The 23,371-nt window shown below is 35.1% G+C and overlaps 1 protein-coding gene across 8 annotated transcripts in view; it reads right to left on the bottom strand.

The window, feature by feature from the left end:
• The window catches only part of EPC1 (enhancer of polycomb homolog 1), an 80,090-nt gene continuing 56,719 nt past the window's right edge, over window positions 1-23,371 (bottom strand). For 2 of the 8 annotated variants that reach the window (XM_006086675.3, XM_023752219.1), the window contains 12 exons: window positions 20,117-20,262; window positions 19,477-19,683; window positions 18,585-18,733; window positions 14,946-15,105; window positions 13,722-13,898; window positions 13,550-13,639; window positions 13,324-13,472; window positions 11,439-11,791; window positions 3,849-3,967; window positions 2,752-2,893; window positions 2,284-2,647; window positions 1-130 (listed from right to left, as the gene is read on the bottom strand). In XM_006086675.3, the coding sequence (XP_006086737.1) occupies window positions 58-130; window positions 2,284-2,647; window positions 2,752-2,893; window positions 3,849-3,967; window positions 11,439-11,791; window positions 13,324-13,472; window positions 13,550-13,639; window positions 13,722-13,898; window positions 14,946-15,105; window positions 18,585-18,733; window positions 19,477-19,683; window positions 20,117-20,262 (2,129 nt within the window). In that variant the 3' untranslated portion in view covers window positions 1-57. Of the gene's footprint in view, window positions 131-2,283; window positions 2,648-2,751; window positions 2,894-3,681; window positions 3,769-3,848; window positions 3,968-11,438; window positions 11,792-13,323; window positions 13,473-13,549; window positions 13,640-13,721; window positions 13,899-14,945; window positions 15,106-18,584; window positions 18,734-19,476; window positions 19,684-20,116; window positions 20,263-23,371 lie in introns of all 8 variants that reach the window. The other 6 variants (XM_006086674.2, XM_023752223.1, XM_023752220.1 and 3 more) reach the window with 6 other exon arrangements.

Raw genomic sequence — 23,371 nt, forward strand, 5'->3', positions numbered from 1 at the left:
TACTGATGCATAGACCTAATCAAGTCCCCAGGTTGCAGTCCCACGTCCGTGAGAAAGCTACGTCACCTCCATCGCTACTGTATTGTCTGCTATGCTGTTTAGCGCTGGCTTTTCTGATTCATGATTTTCCCTGTTGAAATAAAGTTCAATAAATTACTTTTCTGCAACAAATTTAGCAAATATAAATTGAACAAACCAAAACTATTTCCCAATAAAAAGTTCAAATATTTTTAATAATAGAAAGAAATTTGACTCCTGGGAAAGATAGCCAAGTAGAGGAATAGGAACCTTTAAAGCTTATCATCAGAAATACACAACCAGAAGTCAAGCTTATAAATTCCATGATATTACCAACAGAATTGTAGTAGCCAACCTAGATTTAAAAACACAAAGAATTGCCAAGTTTCAGTTTTTTGTTTCAATTTCCACCTTTACTAAACCTTTTGTAATTTTATTTTATTTTATTTTTTTAAATATATTTTATTGATTTTTTACAGAGAGGAAGGGAGAGAGATAGAGAGTTAGAAACATCGATCAGCTGCCTCCCGCACATCTCCCATTGGGGATGTGCCCGCAACCCAGGTACATGCCCTCGACCGGAATCGAACCCGGGACCCCTCAGTCCGCAGGCCGACGCTCTATCCACTGAGCCAAACCGGTTTTGGCGACCTTTTGTAATTTTAAAATAAGGAACATATATATGTGGCTGAGGTTCATTCATGTTAGGACTTTACATAAGATTTTACATATGGAGTAGAGCAGGATAGCTACTAAATGAGGCATGGGAAGAGCAGGGCCGTAGTTGTTCTAGCACCTAGACTGCTGAGTGAGCCTAGAGAAGTCTCTGTATCTCGTTTCCTCATCTTTAAAACAAAGGGACTAAAATAAGTTTTATAAAAAGTTTTCCACCTCTGGCTGGGTGGCTTAGTTGGCTGAAGTGTTGTCCAGTGCAACAAAAGGTTGTGGATTTGATTCCTGGTCAGGGCACACACCCAGGCTTCAGGTTTGATCCCTGGTTGGGCATGTATGGGAGGCAACTGATTGATATTTCTCCTTTTCCTCTCTCTCTCAAATCAATAAAAACATATCTCGGGCGAGGATTTAAAAAAATATGGTTTCCATATACTTTGAATATTCCATGGCTATACAATTCTATACTGATGAAAACCATGTATTACATATTTAAGAATTAAATTGATTAACTGTAACTAGACCCAGAATACTAATAATAGATTAGTATCGAGCAGACAAGGACTATTAAATTCAGACGCAGACAGGGATGGATAGATTTGGAAACTCAAGACTACAGTTTGTTGCTACAAATCCTGATCCTCCTTCTAGGCCACTGCCAGCTGAGAAAGTCTATAATCAGTCTGGACTTTTCCTACCACTCCAACTTCAACTACTAACCTTCCCCAAACCACAAACTAGTTTACTTGTTAACCTATCAACACATTTATATTTCCCCAACTCTCTTGTCTTCCTTTTCTCTGACTAACCAAGATCAAATCTAATCTTATTTTGTTGAACATTCCCAGAACACTCCTGGTGTGAAAAGATGTCTCCTAATATTGAAATTATAGCCATAATCTATACATTTAATTCAATAAGCATATAATGCTTTGTGATACCTCTAGAATGATTTTCATCTTATTTACAATCAACACTATTTAACTTTTCACACTTTTATGCTTGTCTTCCACCTAAACTGAAAACTTCTTGTCTTTTTGTTTTTCCACAGTACGTTGTACAAGGCAGGACTTTACCATTAATATTTAAAGCAGAATAGAGCTTGAGCAAACATTCTAAACTGTCTATTGAAAACCCAAGAAGACAAGTTAGCATAGAAAATGATGGTTTCATTAAAAGTTGACCTGGCATGAATACTGTAAGCTTTATTTACATTATTAAGAGCAGCTTAGCACTCTAGCCATGTGAGTTCTATCAGTTCTGTCTACACAAAATACTGTGGGAGAAATCATAGACAAAGAAGCATTCAAAAGAGGACCCCATCCATCCAGAGGTAGAAGAGTGAGAACATGATAAGCCGTTATCATACTAAGAAAATGATGCCCAAATCCCAAATGCAATATTCACTGTACCATTTGGCACAAATTTTCAACAATACTGAATTACATTTATCTGTTTAGTTCTAGAATAAATAAGGAATTCCCATCTACATATTTTTAAAGTATATAAAGAAAAGAGCAAAAGCCACAAATAAGTAGAGAGCAATGCCTAAGAATTTAAGTTAGATCCTTTAGTCTTAAAATAATTACTCACCTTGGGGCTGAATCTACAGAGGATGAAGATGGGACCTTGGAAACTTGACAGTTTGCTGCGGCAGCCAGCTTTAAGGCAGACGATGGAACAGCACTTAAAGTCCTAGGTATGTGTCGTGCATTTAAGGGGGCAATAGAGTTTACAGTGGCAACTGATGAAGGTACAGTTAATCGAATGTTGTTCCCAATCAGAACCTGAGTTGTTGCAGAATTGGCAGCAGTTACTGGATGACTCAGTGCACTGTGGGAACTTGAAGTCTGTGTAATGTTTGAAGGCTGTAACAAAGTTGAACCTGCTGCTGACGAACTTATATGTACTGGTGCTGTTGGTGTAGTACTACTGAGGTGTAAGCCCTTGTATACTCCTAGAGAAAAAGAAAGAAGCATCTAAACAATGTGCAATTTGGCTGTTTATTATAGGTATGTGTTACAAATCTTATCAAAACCATTTAAATGTCATTATCCTTACCTGAGGCTGGAAGGACGCCATTCACCCCAATCCCAAGCACCACATCATCCTTCATCTTGAATCCCATCAGTTGTTCTGATGTCACCAAAGCAGAAGCAGCAAATTGAGCACTAGCAGAATCCAAAGTCTTGGAAACAAAACCCTAAAAAGAAAATAAAAAACAAATCTAATCAGCATCACTTAGTTACAAATTAATATTAAAGCTACACCGGTATAGCAAAATCAGTATGAATATAAACAAAAGTGGAAAACCACTCAAATATCTTTCTCTCCCTTGACAGTCAAATTTGAAGAATGTTCTAGTAATTTTATAACTCAAGGATTATGAATTTTGATCTTTATATGTGACAATATATAACATGGACATGTCAATTACCAAAACCATCCTCCTATAACGTGGAAATAAACCTCCAACACAAAGTATTGCACAAGAAATAAGCTAGTAAACCATTTCAGTGATCTGCAAGTACATACAATGAATAAATGTAGGTAAACTTCTTTCACCTAACATACCATATATACACACATAGACACACCTTTGGGATAGTAAGATAACTATCCCTTTAGAATGGAAGTAACAAAATATCATATCAGAACTTAGCCTAGAAATTAAGAGGTCCTTGAATTTCTTACATGAATTTTTCTTCCAAGATGCATAGAGACTTAAATCTCAGCCTTTAAGCCTTAAATGTGTTCAAATGGCTTTAGGTTTAAAAGTGATTTCTTCTAAAAGAAGTATAATAATTTTTAATAAATTGTAATAATAATTAAAATAACAAGATAATGAGTTAGGTGTCAATGGGATTATATATTAAAGACGTATATCAGACTACAGGTCAGACTTAAAGACAGGGTCTCCATCTCATATAACTATGCTTTTTAGTTTTACTTTTTAAAATAGGGAGCAGAGACAACAGCTTCTATACTCACCTGTAATGTTCTTTCTAAACCCTGTATAGAATGGCTATGATGTAGATTCAGGTGAAAGCCACTTTTCTGCTGGTTAGATGCAAGGTTCTATGACAACAGTTGGTAATTAGAGATGAACTCTGGTGGGAAACAATGAGGGATAATCATAAGACAGACAAATCCCTCACCTGTGAAGTGTTGGTGGAGGAATTACTATTTGCTTGCTGTTGCTGAATTTGTGCAAGCTGCTGTTTCTGCATTAGTGCCAGTTGCTGTTGATGTTGCTGGTATTGTTCGGCTGTAAATGCTGAACATAAAATGAGGAAACACTTTATAAAAATGCACAATACCATACACTTTTGACAATAGTAAAATTTCAGCATCAAAAAAAGTCTGTGCAAAATTAAAGCATTTGATAAAAGCTCATGGTCCTGCTAAAGATCACTTTCAAATGAAAATTTAAGCTTACAACCACATTTCACAAGAGTGGGTTGAATCTAAAGAAAAACAAAATTAAACTTCCTGAGTTAAACATAGGAAAGAGAACTGCTCACTTCCCAAGTTGCAGAACCATTATTACTGTAAGCTGCCACACTCGAGTAAAATGGAAATACCAGCTTTTTAAAAAATCCACATATCTGAAATTCAACTTTGCACTGAGCTTGAGAAGAAATCTGATAATTACCATTAGGTTTCTAATTTACTCATATTACTGTCCCAATGCATTCAGATAGCAATCCCTAACATAACTGTTCTACATATTTTCTAATTTTAGTTATTACAAATATTTCCTCTATATAAAACATAAGGTTGTTGTTGGTTTATTACCTTTCTTTTTTATTTTAAAGAACCCATTCTTTAAGTTTAACACTGGAAAAAAAGAGGCTCCATATGTTAATTAATTTTCCCCACTCAAATAACCCACCTGGAAAAAATCCAGTCAATAAGAACGGAGTTGTTTATGTTGATTTACTGTACAGAATGATGTCTGAGGAAAGACACTGTGTTATGCTACTTATGTTTGTCTATGGAGAGCTCAGTTCTAAAAAAAACAAACAAAAAAATGTTCATTTATTACCCCCCAAAAAGTGTGTTCAGTTTTTAAAAAGGAAACCTTTTATCTTTTTTTGATTTCGCCAATTAAAAAAGGAAAAAAAAAAAGCACATACAATCACAACATCTGACCTTAAAGGCTTCTTTAAGAAGCCTGCAATGTTTAGGTAAGAATTATTTCAAAACAAAACAAAAAAAGGGTTATCATGCATCCCTGGGTATCAGGGAATCTATAATAAATCATGCAAATTTCCTCAATCTCAAGTTGAATGTTTTCAAAATACTGCCACCTAATTTGTTGTTGTTTTGATGATTTATCTAGATTATCACTTCATCAAGTTTTGTAGTTTTCACATAACTCATGAAGAATCTTTATCTACCAGTATACAGCGTCCACCTTGTACAACTACAACATGTTTAGGTAGAAATTCTACCATATTTTGAATGGATCAGAAAATCATGAAAGAAGTTAGTATCTACACCAGCTCTTAAACTTGAGTTGAACTAAGTTTTTGGGCAACAAGAACAAAAAAATAATTTCTTTTGATTTTTAAATTCTGTGTTATAAATCTATTTAATTGATATCTGTTCTTTGATGAGTTTTTCTGTGTTTGAAATCCTCAGATCTGATTCCTACAGGGAAGATTTTTATTACTAATAGGATAATCCCTGAATATTGACATAAAAAAGTAACTTTCTGTCAGCACCACCATTTCCATATAACAGAAATGTGTTGAATCAGAACTTGAAGAAAATCTACAAAAATTTATTCTGGTTTATAATTAATATAATATTATTAGTTTTGCTAATATGTTCTTGAGATTTACACTTTAATTTCCTAAATTTGAGGAATTGCATAAGTCTTGAATTTCCTTAGTAGGGAATGCTCAGTAAGTTTTTTAAAAAAGGAACCATTCTGGAAGGTCAGGTCAGTACAGACCTAGAAAATCAATACTTTAGCATTCACTAAAAACCTATATATACAAAACTCCATTTATATAAATGGAAATTTTCTGTTGTTGATCTTTGCTAGTATTTGTGTATGTGTTTTTTCCTTAGTTCAATCTCTATTTTTTTCTCATCTTTATTAATGTCAAGTGTTCAGTATAGTAGACAGACATATATGTTTGTGTGTGGTTTAATAAAAAATTTAGCAATAATTGGAAGTTGATTTGAATAAAGGTTCCAAATATTTTTGCCCTATTTAAATCAACATTTTAATGCTTGGTCTCTGAGGGTTTCGTGACTTTCAGTTTTTAACAACTGTTAACTTCCTCCTGAGAACAGATTTAGAAATAACAATGCACCTGACATTTTAGATCACTGTTAGCCCATTTCTTAGATATCTCTATATTTTAGAGTTTAGTTCTAAAATTTTCTCTGGATATTTTTGATAAATGATCTTGATGAACTGTACAGATAATGTATGAGCTGGAAGCAATGGTAGTAAAAACCATGAGTCTGGGGGCCAAGACATCTTGATTGTTATTTTAGTTCTCAGGTCTATCATAACTAGTAGAGTATACCTAGGCAGGTTACTTAACCTTTTGGGACTCAGTATGTTCATCTAAAATATAGAAGAGATTAAATAGGTGATGATTGTAGTCCTTTTTAGGCATGAAATGCTAAGATTTTAAATTTCTTCTGAGACATAAAATTCCAATCCAAAAGGCTGTGTAAATGAAAGGAAAGCTTGGTAAGGTAGTAAACTGGGCCAAGTACAATCTGAACTGGGTTTTACATTATTATTTATACAGAAAACCAAGAACACCTGGATGTCATTATAATTCAAAGTGCAAGCAAATGCTAAGCGGAAATAAATAAAAATGACCATATTTCCCTAAATCTCTATCAAGGTAGAAAGTTTTTAGGTTGTATGTCTAACCTCCAAATATTATGGTGTGGTAAAGTTTGCAATTCACACAAAGATGGACAAGATGGTTTTGTAGACAGCATCAAAATCATTTCACAGAACCAAAAATTTTTAAATTAGGAGGGATCCTTATAGTGATTTACTCCTACAACCTCCTAATAGAGATGAAGAGACTTTCATTCGAGGTCACAAAGATATTTACTAGATGACGGGGAAAAACCCACCCCCAAACCAATGAGATTTTCAATATGGAAAGATATAGGCAAGTTTGTTTTAGATTTAGTATTATTTATATGAGAGAATCAAATTTTATGTACTGATAGTGTGAATCAAGTATTTAAAAAATCTTGTATATTCAGCACCTAATAAACAGGAGTCTAGGGCAGGCAGTGAAGAAGAGTGATGTGAGGGACACAATTAAAAGCTGAGAATTATAAAGGGGCACAAAAGGACTTCAAATATTTGAAGGACACTTTGATGTTGGAGATCAAGAAAACATATTCATGTGCTTCCAAAGGCAAAACAGGAACCAGAATATTTAAATTTAAGGAGGTAGCTTTTGTCCAATATATGGACAAACTTCTAAGCAAGACACCCAAGTGTACAATAACCTGATTAAGTAAGCTGTTGAATTTGCCATCACTAGAGGCAGAGGTCAGAAACTGTCTGGGGGTAGGAATTTAGATGAAATAATCTAAGATTTTACGAGTCCAATTCTTATACAAGGAAATAACTGGTAGCTCAGGGTTCTGCCCTTTAGGTCACATTCCTCTAGCTGGAGCAGATCAACTAAAATGATCTAAGTGCAGGTGGGGAGGGTGACAGGTACTTAGGAAAAAATAAACAATTTAAAAATTCAGTTTTAGAAAATGGAGTCTAGATTACCAAAATGTGTATTTTGTTAAAAACCAACAATAACAACAACAACAAAAATCCTTAACAAACCCAAACACCTATTTTAAAAGATACCCCTCAATTACACGTTCTTTGAGCAGCATACAGGCAAGAAGTTTAATATAAGAAAAAAGTTAACTTTGAAGAAATAAATATAAAATGAAATGACTCCAAACAGTATTAAAGTATGAACATCTAATCAGTAAGCTTGAATTGATAAAGTTTAGATTGAGGTTTATAACATTTATCAGCCACAGAGAAATCCAATTTGAAAACAGAAGTTTGGTAACACATTTAATGGCAAAACATGACTGAACCTGAATTCATTTGGCTACAAATGACTTGAACATGAAATTATTTATGGTCAGACATTCTGCTTAGTATGACTACTCTTGTGTGTATCTGTAAAACTGTAGATCATCTGTTAATGTATTTTACTAGGGGTTCTAGTTGAGATTGTTGAGGATGCAATTCTGAATTTTGAAACACATTTAGATAAAGATTAAAGTCTTGTAGATTTACAAAATCCAACAAGAAAATATTCAGTGCTCAAATCTAGAGTTCCTTTTCTATAGTAAAATTAAAATTTTATGTTACAAACTCAAGTAAATTGCATTAAGTAAACTATAGATATTGAGACTTAGAATATAATATTCTAGCTACAAATTTCCTTTTCACTTATGAAAATAAAGTCTTTAGTGCAGAAATGTGAGCTTAGAAAACTGATTTAGTTTGCTGATGAAATTTCACTGGGAGCTAGGAATTCAAATCCTGAACATATAATGGTGGTTTAAAAATCACTTTTCTGTTTTTAGTCTTTTTGAATTATATAGAGTCCTTTCTAGTTATGATAAAAGGTGTTAACTGACATGTGGTATCTCCCAAACTCAAATACATACAAATAATACGTAGTCACTGAACAAAGACTACATTTCAAAGGTGCTTTTATCAGTTAAAAAAAAATTTGCAAACCGTTCAAACCACATATTAAGATTATTAAAAATGCAATTTATCTGTAAGTGCTAAAATCTAGTCTTGAAAATTATAAATACACATATAGTAAGCCTTCCTAAGTCCCTCAACATTATGTCATTCTGCTGTATAGTATCCAAAGGACAAAGCACTGTAGCATCTGACTAACCAGATTACCCATTTGGCCACACAACTATGCAAGAAGGTCAAGATTGGGAAGCAAAAAAGATTCTGAGTAACTAAAAGAGAGACTACAAAAGTTAGTGTGCTAAACCTCATTCCCTTTACTAAAAATAATGGGCTCCTGATATCCTCTTTTAGAATTTCCTATTTGAAAACGAGAATAATTAAGCCCTTATAGATGATTATTTAGAAAAGGGAAAATCAGTCCAGAGGGCATCACTACACCACAGCACACATTAGTTAACATTTAAAACAATGACAGAATAATAAAAAACGTCTAAATCAAAATCCACCAATTTGGGTTGAACAGCAGGCTAAGTGTATCAACTGACTCATATCTCATATAATGGTAAGTTTGAAAGCTGGTAAAGTAAAAGTTAACTCATACAAAATCCTCGAGAGTGCATCATGTGATACAGACCCATTTCTTTCAATAAGCCCAACACAGCCAGTTATTCTTCTGACATCAGACTAGATTCGAGTTTCTGTGGTTGAGTATCAGATGAAGTAGCATCTGTGGGCCATGTTATATAAAACCCCTCCCACAAAACTTTAAAACTACAATTACACTGCTTTAAGTGAGATAATTAACCCATGAATGAAGCATCAATGCAGGCACTGATGCTATCAGGAGAAAATAAAGATTCACTTCTCCCATTCCCATAGTGGCCACTTCAGCAAATACATTCTTTTAGTAGAATTATATTCAGAATCCTGTATAACATTTGAACTGCTAATTTTTTTTTTTTTCTTCTCCAGGGGCCTATAGTTGAATTCACTTAAAAGTATGTTTGATGGAACTCCACTGTAATGCACTTTACAGAGCATAAAGAGAAAAGCTTTAGGTTTCTGGAATATTCACATATATGAAAGAAAAAAGTGATACTCTACAGCAATCTGTAGGCATCTATTCTCCAAGCATAAGGAAGCTCTAGTAAAATTGAAGGGAAAACTAAAAATAATTATGTGCAACAGAAAAAAACGGATAAACCCATTTTAAAAAAGGCATATCACATATATAAAGTAAAGAAATAATTTAAAAAAATTAGAATTTACTGAAGATTTTTTTCACCTAAACTTTTGGTAATACTTCTGCTCAATGTTCACCTTTTAATATTCTTTGGCCAACACAAATCAAGTAAGTTTTACAGTACCAATGCTTACTTAAGTTGTATAGCAAAACAATTTACATTAAAAAGATCACTACAAGAACCTAAGGATGGTTACACAATTCAACTTCTCTATTCTAAGAGGTGGAAAAGATGGGGATTGATGGAATATGCCAATTTTCAATGAGAACTGTCAAAGAATTTTACATAGCTTAAAAATCTTTATCAGGGGAAACATATTACAAGTTTATACATTTAGAATCTCTACACCCACAGTATAAACAAGTCCTCCATTCTGTTTAAGACTATAAAAGCAGAAACTGACTCTTCATAATATAGACTGAAATGAATGGGATTATAGATAATCTGTTAAACCTCAGAAAATTTTGATTATCTTCTAGTTAATTTCTGAAAAGATTATTTTTCTTATGAGCTGAAAAGACTTCCACTTCATAGAACTACTTTTTTTCCAACTACAAAGCAAATTATTTATGAAATCTTTTCTGGAGGTCTTTAAGAATAAACACATTTTCATATTTATTAGAAGGTTTTACTGTAGCCTTACCACATAATTAGGGGAACAGAATAAATATCTTTATAGTCCTTTCTAAAACTGTATTTAAGTTATCTTCACAAAAATCCGGAGTAATATAATTATATAATATTAACCAATTAACTACCACGCATCCAAAACGGAAACCATCCCCACACGCCACGATATTTTGAATTTAATTTAAAAAATCAATTTGCAATGAATATTATAAAAATAAATATATTACTCACAATTCTGGTGTTCTTGAATATTTTCAGCTGAAAATTCTCATGAAAAATGATTTTAAAGTTGGTCAGGGCTGCCATTTAGGGAAAACATTTTTTTTATAGACGCGCCTGGCGTGTGTGGCAGGTCCCCCTGCTTGCGTCTACAGACGCTTATGGCGTACAATAGGTTAACAGTGGATTTCTATAATCTACATGCCTCAAAAAACACATTTATTGCTTTCAAATAGAAAGCTAAACTTTTAGAAATATTTTAAGTAGACAGCATTTATTTTAGACACATTTCACAAAGTAGCCATAATGCTACAGTAAATATCTAAAAATGTTTCTGAAATTATTAAAATAATCTTTTAAATATTGTTCTGTGAAAAATTACTTTTTCTCTTACAAATTACTCTGAATTACTGTGACAGATAAAACTTTGCATGTCTATCAATTTAATTTGCTGGTCTACTTTTAAGCAGTCTAAGTGAAAGACTAAAGAAATGAGCAATAATTTATGGTCCATTTTTTTTCATATTATTTTGAAAATATAATTGCTCAATCTTGTGGTTCCCAGGAAAACAAATTTTATACATTAAATACAGGATGGGGGAAAAATAGTTGTACAGTTGTGGGTATGCAAAACACTTGAGTTTATTTATGTATTATTATTTATTATATTATTTTCCATATGAACAACTGTAAACCTACTTTTGTCCCACCCTGTAGTAATAAACCACCCCTTTGTATGTGGTTTTGTTTAAATGAAATCATTTGTACAAACAGGATTCAAATAAATACTTAAACCTAGGTCTTTCTTTTTCTTAACTACTTTGAGAAAAGGACTTTTAGTCATTAATATAATAAGCCACATATTCAAAAAATTGATAAGCCTGACATTTCCATAGAAATGACATTATAACAAATAAACATACCAAAGTGTGCTGAACCACTGCTACTTTTACTTTGCGTAGAGGTACTGCATGTCTGGGTCCCAGGTTGTGCTGTTCCTGTTCGAGTTAAACTTCTATATAATTTTCTACAGGAGAGTTCATCATTGTCACTGTCATGTAGGAATGGTGTCCGAGGCCTAAAATGCCGCCATCTACATGACTTGATATTGACTAGTATCTGACTGAGGTCTTTAGAGAAAGATTTGTCCGAGGTATTTGTTTCTGAGGTAATGGCAGACTGATTGACTGGAGAATGTTGTGGTGAGGAAAGCATTTCCAAATCCAGATGGCGAAACATACTATCATAGTCTGAGTGAGCTCTGTCCAGTAAGACCCTATTAAAAATAAGGCAGGAAACATGTATGTAAAATAGCTATTCAAAGTTTGTTTAAAAATTGTTTTTCTTTCTCTCCCCCAACTCCAAAAAGCCATTTCCTATTGAATATTTAAATTTGATTATTGCAATATTTGGCTATAATTTCAGTATCTAATAAAGGTTTTTTCTTTTACATTACAATGATCTGATTAAATAAAAGAGTACTCCACCTCAAAGAATAAGGTAAATATTTTATAACAGTAAGAGTTGTAACAGTTCTAAGGGTTGGTCGATCAGTTTAAGTTACTTGTAAAATGTGAAAATACCTTTCTTTTCAAATTACTTTTAAACCAAAGATTTTCATTTCCATTACAAAGCACCAGAACACTTTGTAAAATGTTGCTAACAGATTTGTTCTCATATTTAAGTAAAGATTCCTTTTTTGGGGGGTGGGGGGGGGGTGGGCGGGAGGGCGAGAGGAGGTAGGAGAAAAGCATTAAAGGATATGTGATCTTTGGGATATGTTATACCATTAAAATTTCTAATGGATAAAATATTTGAGATGTTACTAATATAAACTTTATAAATGACCTTATCATAAAATGTTAACACAAATCAATACTAGTATAGAATAAAATATAGCCAAAATAGAGAATTCTCACAACTACTGATGTCAACATAATGATATGGGAAAAAGTACGAAATAAAATGTATTTTGGAGATGGAAGATTTAATTTTGGTTGGTGAAAACACAAAGCATGATGTATGATAGACCTGTACACTTGAAACCAATGTAATTTATTAACATTGTCACCCCAATAGCTTTAATAAAATTAAAAAATATGTATTTTGATGCCAGGATAATTCTAAAGTAATGTTTAAGTGATAAGAACTTCAAACTAAAACTAAAAAAATAAAACAAACATATGTCTAAGCCATTAATTTAACATAAATCATATCCCTAAACTTCTTAAAAGTACCTTATCTATTCTGCCTTTTAATTTTTTTCATATTTTACTTGAAAGCTTTCTTTTTCTTTGCTTTTATGCATTCTGCAATTCCTTCCCTCCCCTCATACAACTTCTCATACAAAGGCATAGATTATGTTGGAATTCTATCAGGTCTAAACAAAGAAAGGAAAGCGATTAGATCCTGACAATCTGGAATGTCAAGATCAGGTCATACATGAAACCTGGAGCCTTTTCACTGACAAGTTAAACAACTCTGTACACTATATATGACACTTCTTAGTCTATTTAATCCTTTTTTTTCATTATTTTCCAGAATTCCTGAAACGTTTGTAGTTTCTTTAACTTAATACAATTTATGCAATCATAACTTACACTTGCCTTTATCTGGTACCTTTTGTCAGAATTGTATCATGCATTAAAAGCTATATAAGAACCAGGAAGGCAAAGTATTTCAAACAAAAAATCAGTCAAGAATAGCAAATGGGAACAAATGAGCTACCCTAACCTTCACTTGAAATTTTAAATTCAACTACCCTACTTTCTAAAATGTCTCTATGCTTACAATACAAAAATACCTTACCTTCCACCGCGCCCAACCCGTCTTCGTGCAAATCCAATACACCTTTGGGGTACGGTGAGGGTAGTTAAGCAGTATCTGTATCGCACATCTCCTAATCCTCCATCCTTAGGACTAGTCCAAGGCCAGTTGCCAGTCTGGTCTAAGTGAGGCTTAAAAAAAAAAAAAATCTTATTTGGTCAGTTAAAGGTAAACAGTTTGTTATTTAAAAAGAAAGCCTGAAACTTACAGCATAGTACTGACAGCCTGCTTTCCTATGGAAAGCAAATGGACCATCAGGATCATTCTCTTCTTCAGCTTCCGAAGAACCAGACAAAACCTTTAAGTAAAATGCAATGAGTCAAAAACACGTGATTTCCTACATTTCTCCTCTATATTAATAGAAAAATTCTTAAATTTACCTGGGAGAGAGGTTCTTCATCTGAGCTGGGGAAATCATACTGATTTAAATCTTTAGCATTAAAGACTGGCAGTGCAGCAGGACTCGTCTGTTGAGGAGCAGCAACAGCAGATGATGGTAAGACTTTGGGCTTCTTTTCATATTTACGTTTTGGTCGGATAAGATCGGCTTTATCTTGCTGCAATAAAGTTATGAGTTAATCAAACAACAGAAAACCATGTTCAACAAACCCGCAGTTTTGGGGAAGTTTTTAAAAGAAGTTTACTACTATAATGAAGGCATTCGTAATCATAGGAAGATACAAGACTCTTATGTTCTGTCATCTTACATTGTAAAGTCTTAGAATTCGGTTGATCTTTGTGAAAACATGAATATGTTCCTTCAACCTAAACACAATCTGATAAAGTATTTTGTTCCAATTAAATAAGTAAAAGAATAAAAACGCTCCAGCTTCTAAAACCCTGTAACTGCAATTAGCATTTACTGCTGGCTCCTGTTTCTTTTTCTTAATTTCCTATAAAAATACTAGAAGATAATTAAAAAAGGGGGGATATCTAGTTTTTATTCTAAAAAATTAACAAATCAATATGGGGAAAATATAATGAAAAAAATTTACATATACAGAGCAGACTTCATATTACTGTTAACATAGTGGAAATTAAGCCATAATACTAAGGTGTTAGGAAAATAAAGAGTAGTAAAGAATTACTACCAGCTAAATAATGAAGTCAGTCTGGAGTGGTGAATTTTGAGCAGTTTTAAAGGATAAAGATATGAAATTATTAAACAGGGGAAACACAGGGTAAAATACACAGGTAAGAGTGAGTGAGCTGATGAACAAAGGGTATGTTAGAAATATGTATGGCAGGGATGGCAGACTAGGAGAGGCATGAATTTGATGTGCAGGAAAAAGGAAAGAGAGATTATAGGCAAAAAATGGCATTTGTTGCCAAGAAAAATCATGGCAAGTACCATGGTTATGCAAATATGCTAAATATTTGTCAGGTTTTATGCAGTTTAGAGTATTATGGTTTCTAGGAAAAAGTTAATTACAAAGTTAATTATTATTTACAAGCTCTACTGTTTTATCAACAGGCCAGTCTTGAATGAAAAGTTGGCTTTGCAGCATATTTCATGGTAGGATATAGTTTTCTTTTTCATTCTGATTTTAATGATAAAATACCACTCCATTATCAGCTACTATAATCACAAAACTTTGTATCACCTTATTAACTTTAAACTCCTTCACATCCACTGCTTCCTGGTGTTTAAATTGACTGCTATTAGTAATAGGGATGATGGGGATGGCATAAGTAGGTTTCACTGGCTGTCTCTGTGCCATAACCTCAGACATAATCTCTCCATTGTAGTCACCCAAATTATACCTGAAATTATAAAAAATAAAGTTTAAAAAGTTAGTTCTGTAGTAATTATCCTTCTGACTATTAATAACAACTGAGATATAATTATAAATATTGATTAGACTTGGTAAAATTAGTTAAACTTCGATTTATTGGCCGAACGTTCATTAACATGGGAGATTATATAATTCCTTTTGTTTCTTCCTTTTACTTTTTGGCTTATAACTTTATCTTAGCACCATAAATAGAAGACTGTGGGTAAAAAAAGCAAAAGCTCAAAAATTTTTTTTAAATTTTTATTTATTGATTTAAGAGAGAAAGGAAGAAAGGGGGCAGGGAGAGAGAGAAAGAGAGAGAGAGAAAGAAACATCTATGGGTTGTTCCACTTATTTATGCATTCATTGGTTGATTCTTGTATGTGCCCAGGGATCGAATCTGCAACCCTGTCATATCAGGATGATGCTGCAACTAACTGAGCCACCTGGTCAGGGCACAAAGGTTCAAATTTTAACTTAGTAGTTTTGGTGAAAGATTTCGTAGAAGTGTTTGAGAAACCAAGATGGTGGCATAGGTAAACACCGGAAATTGCTGCCTCCCACAACAAATTTAAAAATACAACTAAAAGACAAAACGGACATCATCCAGAACCACAGGAAGGCTGGCTGAGTGGAAATTCTACAACTAGAAGGAAAGAGAAAAGCACACTGAGACTCAGAGGAGGTGCGGAAGTGCAGAGGTACGGAGGCGCACGCCGCAAGGGCTGGCAACTGAGGACACGGCTGTCTTTTTGAATGGGGAGGGAGTCACAAGCCCCCGACTGCTCTGAACTCCAGTTCCGGGTGAGTCTCTGGGGACCCAGACTCATACGGGGAGAAACTGGACTGTCTGGCAGTGGGCAGAACTCAGAACTCGAGGGCGGCTTTCTCTCAAAGGTGCTTGCAGCATGACACTGAGACGATGGCCACTTAGGGCAGGGCTGAGGATCAGCCATAGCTGCTTGCTCCACCCTGTTGATTCTCTGAGCCTTTGCATATGAATGCCCTGGCCCTTTGCAATCTGAAAACTACCTAACAAACTGCAGCTGGGCCAGACAGACACAGAACTTCCAAGAGAAGGCCCAAGGCCCCACAGCAGCTTGCATTGCTTCACAGCTGGGCCTCATTTGGGCACCTCCAAACCCCAAACAAGAAAGGGGAATCTGCAGATCTCCTCGTAGCTCCTGCTGGGTAGCCTCAGGCAGAGGCTAAATTAGCACCTCCTTAGATTCAAGAGCCAGTGTACCCAGTGGTCAGAGTGGGACCATCCAATTACAACTCCTCAGATCCATAAGGGACACACTCAGGGGGCAAACTCAGTGAGCACCAAGGCCCCACTGAAGCAAGTCTTGCCTCATAAGGGTGCCTTCAGCACAGAAGTTCTCCCACCATAGACACAGCTGACTCTCACAGCCAATTGGCCTGGAGGTCAATTCTTCCTAGTGATACCTACAACAATCAAGGCTTACCTACAACAAGACTGTGCACAAAGCCCACAAAGGGGTGCACCAAGAGTGTCCACCTCAGGTAATTGGGGAGGCTGAGCCACTGGGCCCTATAGGACACCTAGCACACAAAGCCACTCTACCAACACAGGGAAGCATAAAAAATGCGGAGACAAAGAAACAGGTCACAAATGACAGAAATGGAGGAAAGCAAACAACTGGATATAGAGTTCAAAACCACACTTTTAAGGTTTTTCAAGAACTTTCTAGAAACCACTGATAAATTTAGTAAGACCCTCAAAAAGACCGGTGAGACCACCGATAAATGTAGTGAGACCCTCAAGAAATCTAGTGAGACTCTCGAGGTTATGAAAAAGGACCAACTAGAAATTAAGCATACACTGACTGAAATAAAGGATATTATGCAGATTTCCAACAGCAGACTAGAGGATCGCAAGAATCAAGTCAAGTCAAAGATTTGAAATACGAAGAAGCAAAAAACACCCAACCAGAAAAGAAAAATGAAAAAAGAATCCAAAAATACGAAGACAGTATAAGGAGCCTCTGAGACAGCTTCAAGCGTACCAACATCCGAATTATAGGGGTGCCAGAAGAAGAGAGAGAGCAAGATACTGAAAACCTATTTGAAGAAATAATGACAGGAAACTTCCCCTACCTGGTGAAAGAAATAGACTTACAAGTCCAGGAAGCGCAGAGAACCCCAAACAAAAGGAATCCAAAGAGGACCACACCAAGACACATCATAATTAAAATGCCAAGAGCAAAAGACAAAGAGAGAATCTTAAAAGCAGCAAGAGAAAACCAGTCAGTTACCTACAAGGGAGTACCAATATGACTGTCAGCTGATTTCTCAACAGAAACTTCGCAGGCCAGAAGGGAGTGGCAAGAAATATTCAAAGTAATGAATGCCAAGAACCTACAACCAAGATTACTTTATCCAGCAAAGTTATCATTCAGAATTGAAGGTCAGATAAAGAGCTTCACAGATAAGGAAAAGCTAAAGGAGTTCATCACCACCAAACCAGTATTATATGAAATGCTGAAAGGTATCCTTTAAGAGGAAGAAGAAGAAAAAGGTAAAGATACAAATTATGAACAACAAATACACATCTATCAACAAGTGAATCTAAAAATCAAGTGAATAAATAATCTGATGAACAGAATGAACTGGTGATTGTAATAGAATCAGGGGCATAGAAAGGGAGTGGACTGACTATTCTTGGGGGGGAAAGGGGTGTGGGGGATGCGGGAAGAGACTGGACAAAAATCGTGCACCTATGGATGAGGACAGTGGGGGGTGGGGTGGGTGAGGACAGAGGGTGGGGTGGGAACCGGGTGGAGGGGAGCTATGGGGGGGAAAAAGAGGAACAACTGTAATAATCTGAACAATAAAGATTTAATTAAAAAAGAAAAAAAAAGATTTGGTAAAGATGTTGAAGTTAATGCCTAAGATTAAGAACTTTCTGCTAATTTAAATTGCCTGTGTTATATACAAAACTAATTTTTCTGAACTGAATCACAAGAAATTCAACAGCGGTTTTCTCTGGGGATTGACACTAGGAAACAGGTGAGTAAGGCTTAAAGTTTTCACTGTGTATCTTGCTGAATGGTTATTTGAGTGTTAGGATTATGGCCTTTTCCTTTCTCCTTTATGTTTTTTTAAATCAGTACATTCTAGTAAATAACATAAAAAGTTTAAAATGACAAAATATTCTCTCTTATAGCCATGCACCCACTCACATAAGGACAAAAAAAAGATTTCAAAATGGAAATACCTGACACATTTTAATTTTACTGAATACAATAACTTTTAAAGAAAATAAAGAAAGGAATATATGTAAAATTATACAAAGGATATTATAGCACACATTTAAATAGTCTCTAGTTATTATTAAAAGAAGATATCTCTGGACTAACAGATAATTGCTTAGGAAGTAAATTAACTCAGTATACAAAATGCTTATAGTACCATACTTCCTACTGCTATTAAAATATACTTTACCTCTTTTCCATAATTTCCAGTGTTAAGTGCAATAGCTCCCTTTTACTCTTTTCTCTTCTTTTTATCATCTCTAGAATAGTAACAGCCCGACTTAGATCTCGACGCAGCTTAAGCATTTTTTCGTAAGAGGCTTCATCGTTTTTGCGATTCTGCAAATATAAAGGTCCTTATTTAATGTCAATAAGCACTTCTAGCTAGTGGCATTCTGAACATAGCTACTGATCCTATATAATAAAGAGGTAATATGCAAATTGACCACCACGCCCTTACACAAGATGGCCGTCCCCATGTGGACACAAGATGGCCGCCACAAGATAGCCAGCAGGGGAGGGCAGTTGGGGGCGACCAGGCCAGCAGGGGAGGGCAGTTAGGGGCAATTGGGCTGGGAGGGGAGCAGTTAGGCATCGATCAGGCTGGCAGGGGAATGGTTAGGGGCAATCAGGCAGGCAGGCAGGCGAGCAGTTGGGAGCCAGCAGTCCTGAATTGTGAGAGGGATGTCCAACTGCCGGTTTAGGACATCCCCCGAGGGGTCCCAGATTGGAGAGGGTGCAGGCTGGGCTGAGGGACCACTCCCCTACCCCCAGTGCCAGGTCTCTAGTATATATATTTATTTGAAGGGTTAAGAGAGAATTTTAAAACATTGAAAGGGGGAATGGATCTCCAGGAAATCAAGTTTGTATATGATTTTAAACGGATGAAGATTAAAATATACCAACAGCTCCATAATGAGTCTTAAGGCCAAGTTATTTTAAATTAGTATTTTTCATTATATTGTATATAAAGTCTATTTAAACACAAATTAAAACACAACTTCCAGATACTGAGACATTCATAACTATAAATAGTTTTTCTTACATCAAAAACACGTAAAAAATTTCTCAAATTCACTTACTTTTCGAGTCTGCATTTTTTCAGTTCGTCTTCTAAAAGCCACATAAGGATCATTTGTGCTAGAACCATCTCGCTTTTCTTGTTTTACTGATGGGATAAGAGATGGCCCTCGACAGTTTTTTCTCTTTTTAATCCAGTATTCATAAACTTCTTTAATTAATTCATCATCTTCTTTTAGCAGTAATTTGGCTTCCTGCAGACTGACTGGCTAAATGTAAAATTATTATGTCATTTTCATATAATATACATATATAAGGTTCAAAGGTAATTTCAAATTTAAATGACAACAATAAAAATAACAACAGTATTTACAATAGCAAACACATAGTACCTTACATGCTAGTCATTGAGGTAGACGTTTTATACACATTATTTTATTTAATTTTCACAACAATCCCATGATATTTATCATATCTACTTTACAGATGAGAAAATCGAGGCACAGAGAAATATAAACATACTGCTCAAAACTATACAGGTTATAGTAGGCAGAGATAGGATATAACTTCATGCTTACTAACTCCAGAGCCTGCTCACTTAGCTCTCCCCAACATTATACAATTGCCATATCAATGTAGATAGTTATATAAATACACACACACACACACACACACACACACACACACTTATATATTTTGTACCTGCTGACCACTCCCTTTTTCTAGACGGTCAATCATCTCCTCAAACTGCAATGGGCAGATGTCCATTATCTTTTTCAGTTTATTCACGAATACTTCATCTTCAGAATCCAAATCATAGTCAGGCTGTTCAGCATCCAAACTAAAAGCTGACAGAAGAAGCCATAAGCAATCATTTACTGTGTGCCTTCACTTGACAAACCCTCTCATAGTCGTCTAGACAAAAACAAGACCTATTCTTTCTAAAGAAATAAGATTTTCTTCAAATTTTGTTTGCAGACACTCAATCTAAACTTATAGATATATTTCCTACACTTAAAGTTTAAGAAATGAAATTATATTTACTGTTAATATACATTATAAAAGACAACAGATGTTACTCCACCCTCAAAAGCAAATAAACTAGGAACCCATTATTAAAAACATAGATTATTAAATGTATTGGTTAGACTATATAAAAAGTTTTGTAGCTCATAAAACTTGACAAAATATCAGCGATTTCATATGGTTTGACATATCATAGAAAGATATCTTTATATAAGTTTGTTTCTAGAATATTTAAGTCTTAATTTATATATTATTTAACTTCTTTACCAAAAGTTTAGGGTGTGGTATTTAAAGCTGAAGTGTGAGAAGACACTGCCAACAAGTAATAGTTATCACACAGTGAGTGAATTCCTGGCTAAGGAGGTTTGTTCCCTCATGAGACTGATTCACTGTCATGGTGATAGAAATGTGAGGTGTTTCTTGTATTTGTCAAGATTTGAAAAAAGAGGCAAGCACCACGGCTCTGTATTATCAAATGTCATTTAACTACTTATCAAAATGAGGCAAGGTTGACCATAATAAAACTAAAATATTAAGTAGCTTGACATTGTAATTTCTCACAGCTTTTCCTTGCCCAATTCCTCTTACTAAATTCCCATCACTTTAGAATCCAAATCCTTACAATTACATATATAAGGCCCTTCTTGATCTACTCTGTCCAGTCTCATCCGTACTTTATGACTTAGCAATATAAAAATTCATATTTCATACAGCAAGTTATTTCATGTCTTCAGGCTTTTACATTAACTATTTCTTGCCTGTTCACCTAGCAAATGACTATTTATTCGTTTTAAAACTCAACCTGACATCAACTCCTGTCAAGTATAGCACAGGGAATATAGTCAATAATACAAAATGGGGCAAGAGTAGGTTTACAGTTGTGAGCACCTGAAACAGTTTACTCTTGTATTATTAATTATTGTATGTTTACCCATAAAACTGTAAACCTACCTTTGCCATCCCCTGTACTTATTATCTACCTATGTATGGTATTGTGGGATCGCTGTGTAATTTGTGTAAATGTCTAACCACTATACTGTACACCTGAAACTAATATAAAATAAATATTGAATGTCAACTATAATAAAATAAAAATCAAATATACTATTTTGTTTCATTTTCTATTTTGACCTATATCACACTTCTATGGCATTCCCAATTTCCTAATTAAAGTAAATAAATATTAAGACTCCTTTATAAAAATCTCTGTTAACACCTTCGCACTCTTATTTTTTTTCTTTTTTTTTGTTTATTAATCCTTATTGTTGAGATTATTACAGATGTCCCTCTTTTTTCCCCCCTGTAGCTCCTCTCCACCTGGTTCACACCCCACCCCAGACCCTTGCCACCCTATTGTCTGTGTCCATAGGTACTGCATACATACATATAAGATCTTTGCTAATCTCTTCCCACACCCCCCGCACACACCCTCTTCCCTCTGAGAATCGTCAGTCTGTTCCATTTCCATGCCCGATTCTATTCCAACTACCAGTCTATTCTGTTTATCAGATTTTTTATTCATTTGATTTTTAGATTCAATTGTTGATAGATAATGTATTTGTTGTCACTTTGTTATTCATATTTTTTATCTTTACCTTTTTCTTCTTCATCCTCTTCTTCCTCTTCTTAAAGAATACCCTTCAGCATTTCATAAGACTGGTTTGGTGGTGATGAACTCCTTTAGCTTCTGCTTGTCTGTGAAGCTCTTTATCTGACCTTCAATTCTAAATGATAATTTGCTGGGTAGAGTATTCTTGGTTGTCGGTTCTTGCTATTCATCACTTGGAATATTTCTTGCTACTCCCTTCAGGCCTGCATAGTTTCTGTTGAGAAATCAGCCGACAGTAGTATGGGCACTCCCTTGTAGGTAACTAACTGTTTTTCACTTGCTGCTTTTAAGATTCTCTCTTTGTCTTTTGCCTTTGGCATTTTAATTATGATGTGTCTTGGTGTGGTCCTCTTTGGATTCCTTTTGTTTGGGGTTCTCTGCACTTCCTTGACTTGTAAGTCTATTTCTTTCACCAGGTAGGGGAAGTTTCCTGTCATTATTTCTTCAAATAGGTTTTCAATATCTTGCTCTCTCTCTTCTTCTGGAACCCCGTAATTCGGATATTGGTAGGCTTGAAGTTGTCCCAGAGGCTCCTTATACTATCTTCGTATTTTTGGATTCTTTTTTCATTTTTCTTTTCTGGTTGGGTGTTTTTTGCTTCTTCGTATTCCAAATCTTTGACTTGATTCTTGGGACCCTCTAGTCTGCTGTTGGTCTCTGTATATTATTTTTTATTTCAGTTAGTGTATGTTTAATTTCTGACTGGTCCTTTTCCATTTTTTGGCATTCTTATTAAGATCCTTGAAAGTCTCACTAAGTTCCTCGGAGGTTTCTAGAAGATTCTTGAGTAGCCTTATAACCGTGGTTTTGAACTCTATATCCAGTAGTTTGTTTTCCTCCATTTCTTTCATTTGTGACATGTTTCTCTGTCTCCACATTTTGGCTGCTTCCCTGTGTTTGTTTCTATGTACTGGGTAGCTGCTAAGTCTCCTTGAGTTGATAGAGTGGCCTTGTGTAGTAGATGTCCTATAGTGGTCAGGGGCTCAGCCTCCCCAATTACCTGAAGTGGACACTCTGGGCTTTGTGTACAGTTTTGTTATAGTTGAGCCTTGATTGCTGTTGGTGTTACTGGGAGGAATTGACCTCCAGGCCAATGAGCAATGGAGACCAGCTGCAACTACAGTAGAGAATTGCTGTGCAGGAGACACCCTTATGGAGCAGGACTTGCTTCAGTGGGGCTTTGGTGCTCACTGTGACTGGCCCTTGAGTGTGTCACTTATGGATGTGAAGAGTTGTAATCTGGTATGGTCTCACACTGACCACTAGGTACACTGGCTCTTGGTTCTCCAGGGAGGTGCAAAGTTGCCACTGCCTGGGGCCGC

This window comes from Myotis lucifugus, unplaced genomic scaffold (genome assembly GCF_000147115.1).
Source record: "Myotis lucifugus unplaced genomic scaffold, Myoluc2.0 scaffold_29, whole genome shotgun sequence".
Lineage (NCBI taxonomy): Eukaryota > Metazoa > Chordata > Mammalia > Chiroptera > Vespertilionidae > Myotis > Myotis lucifugus.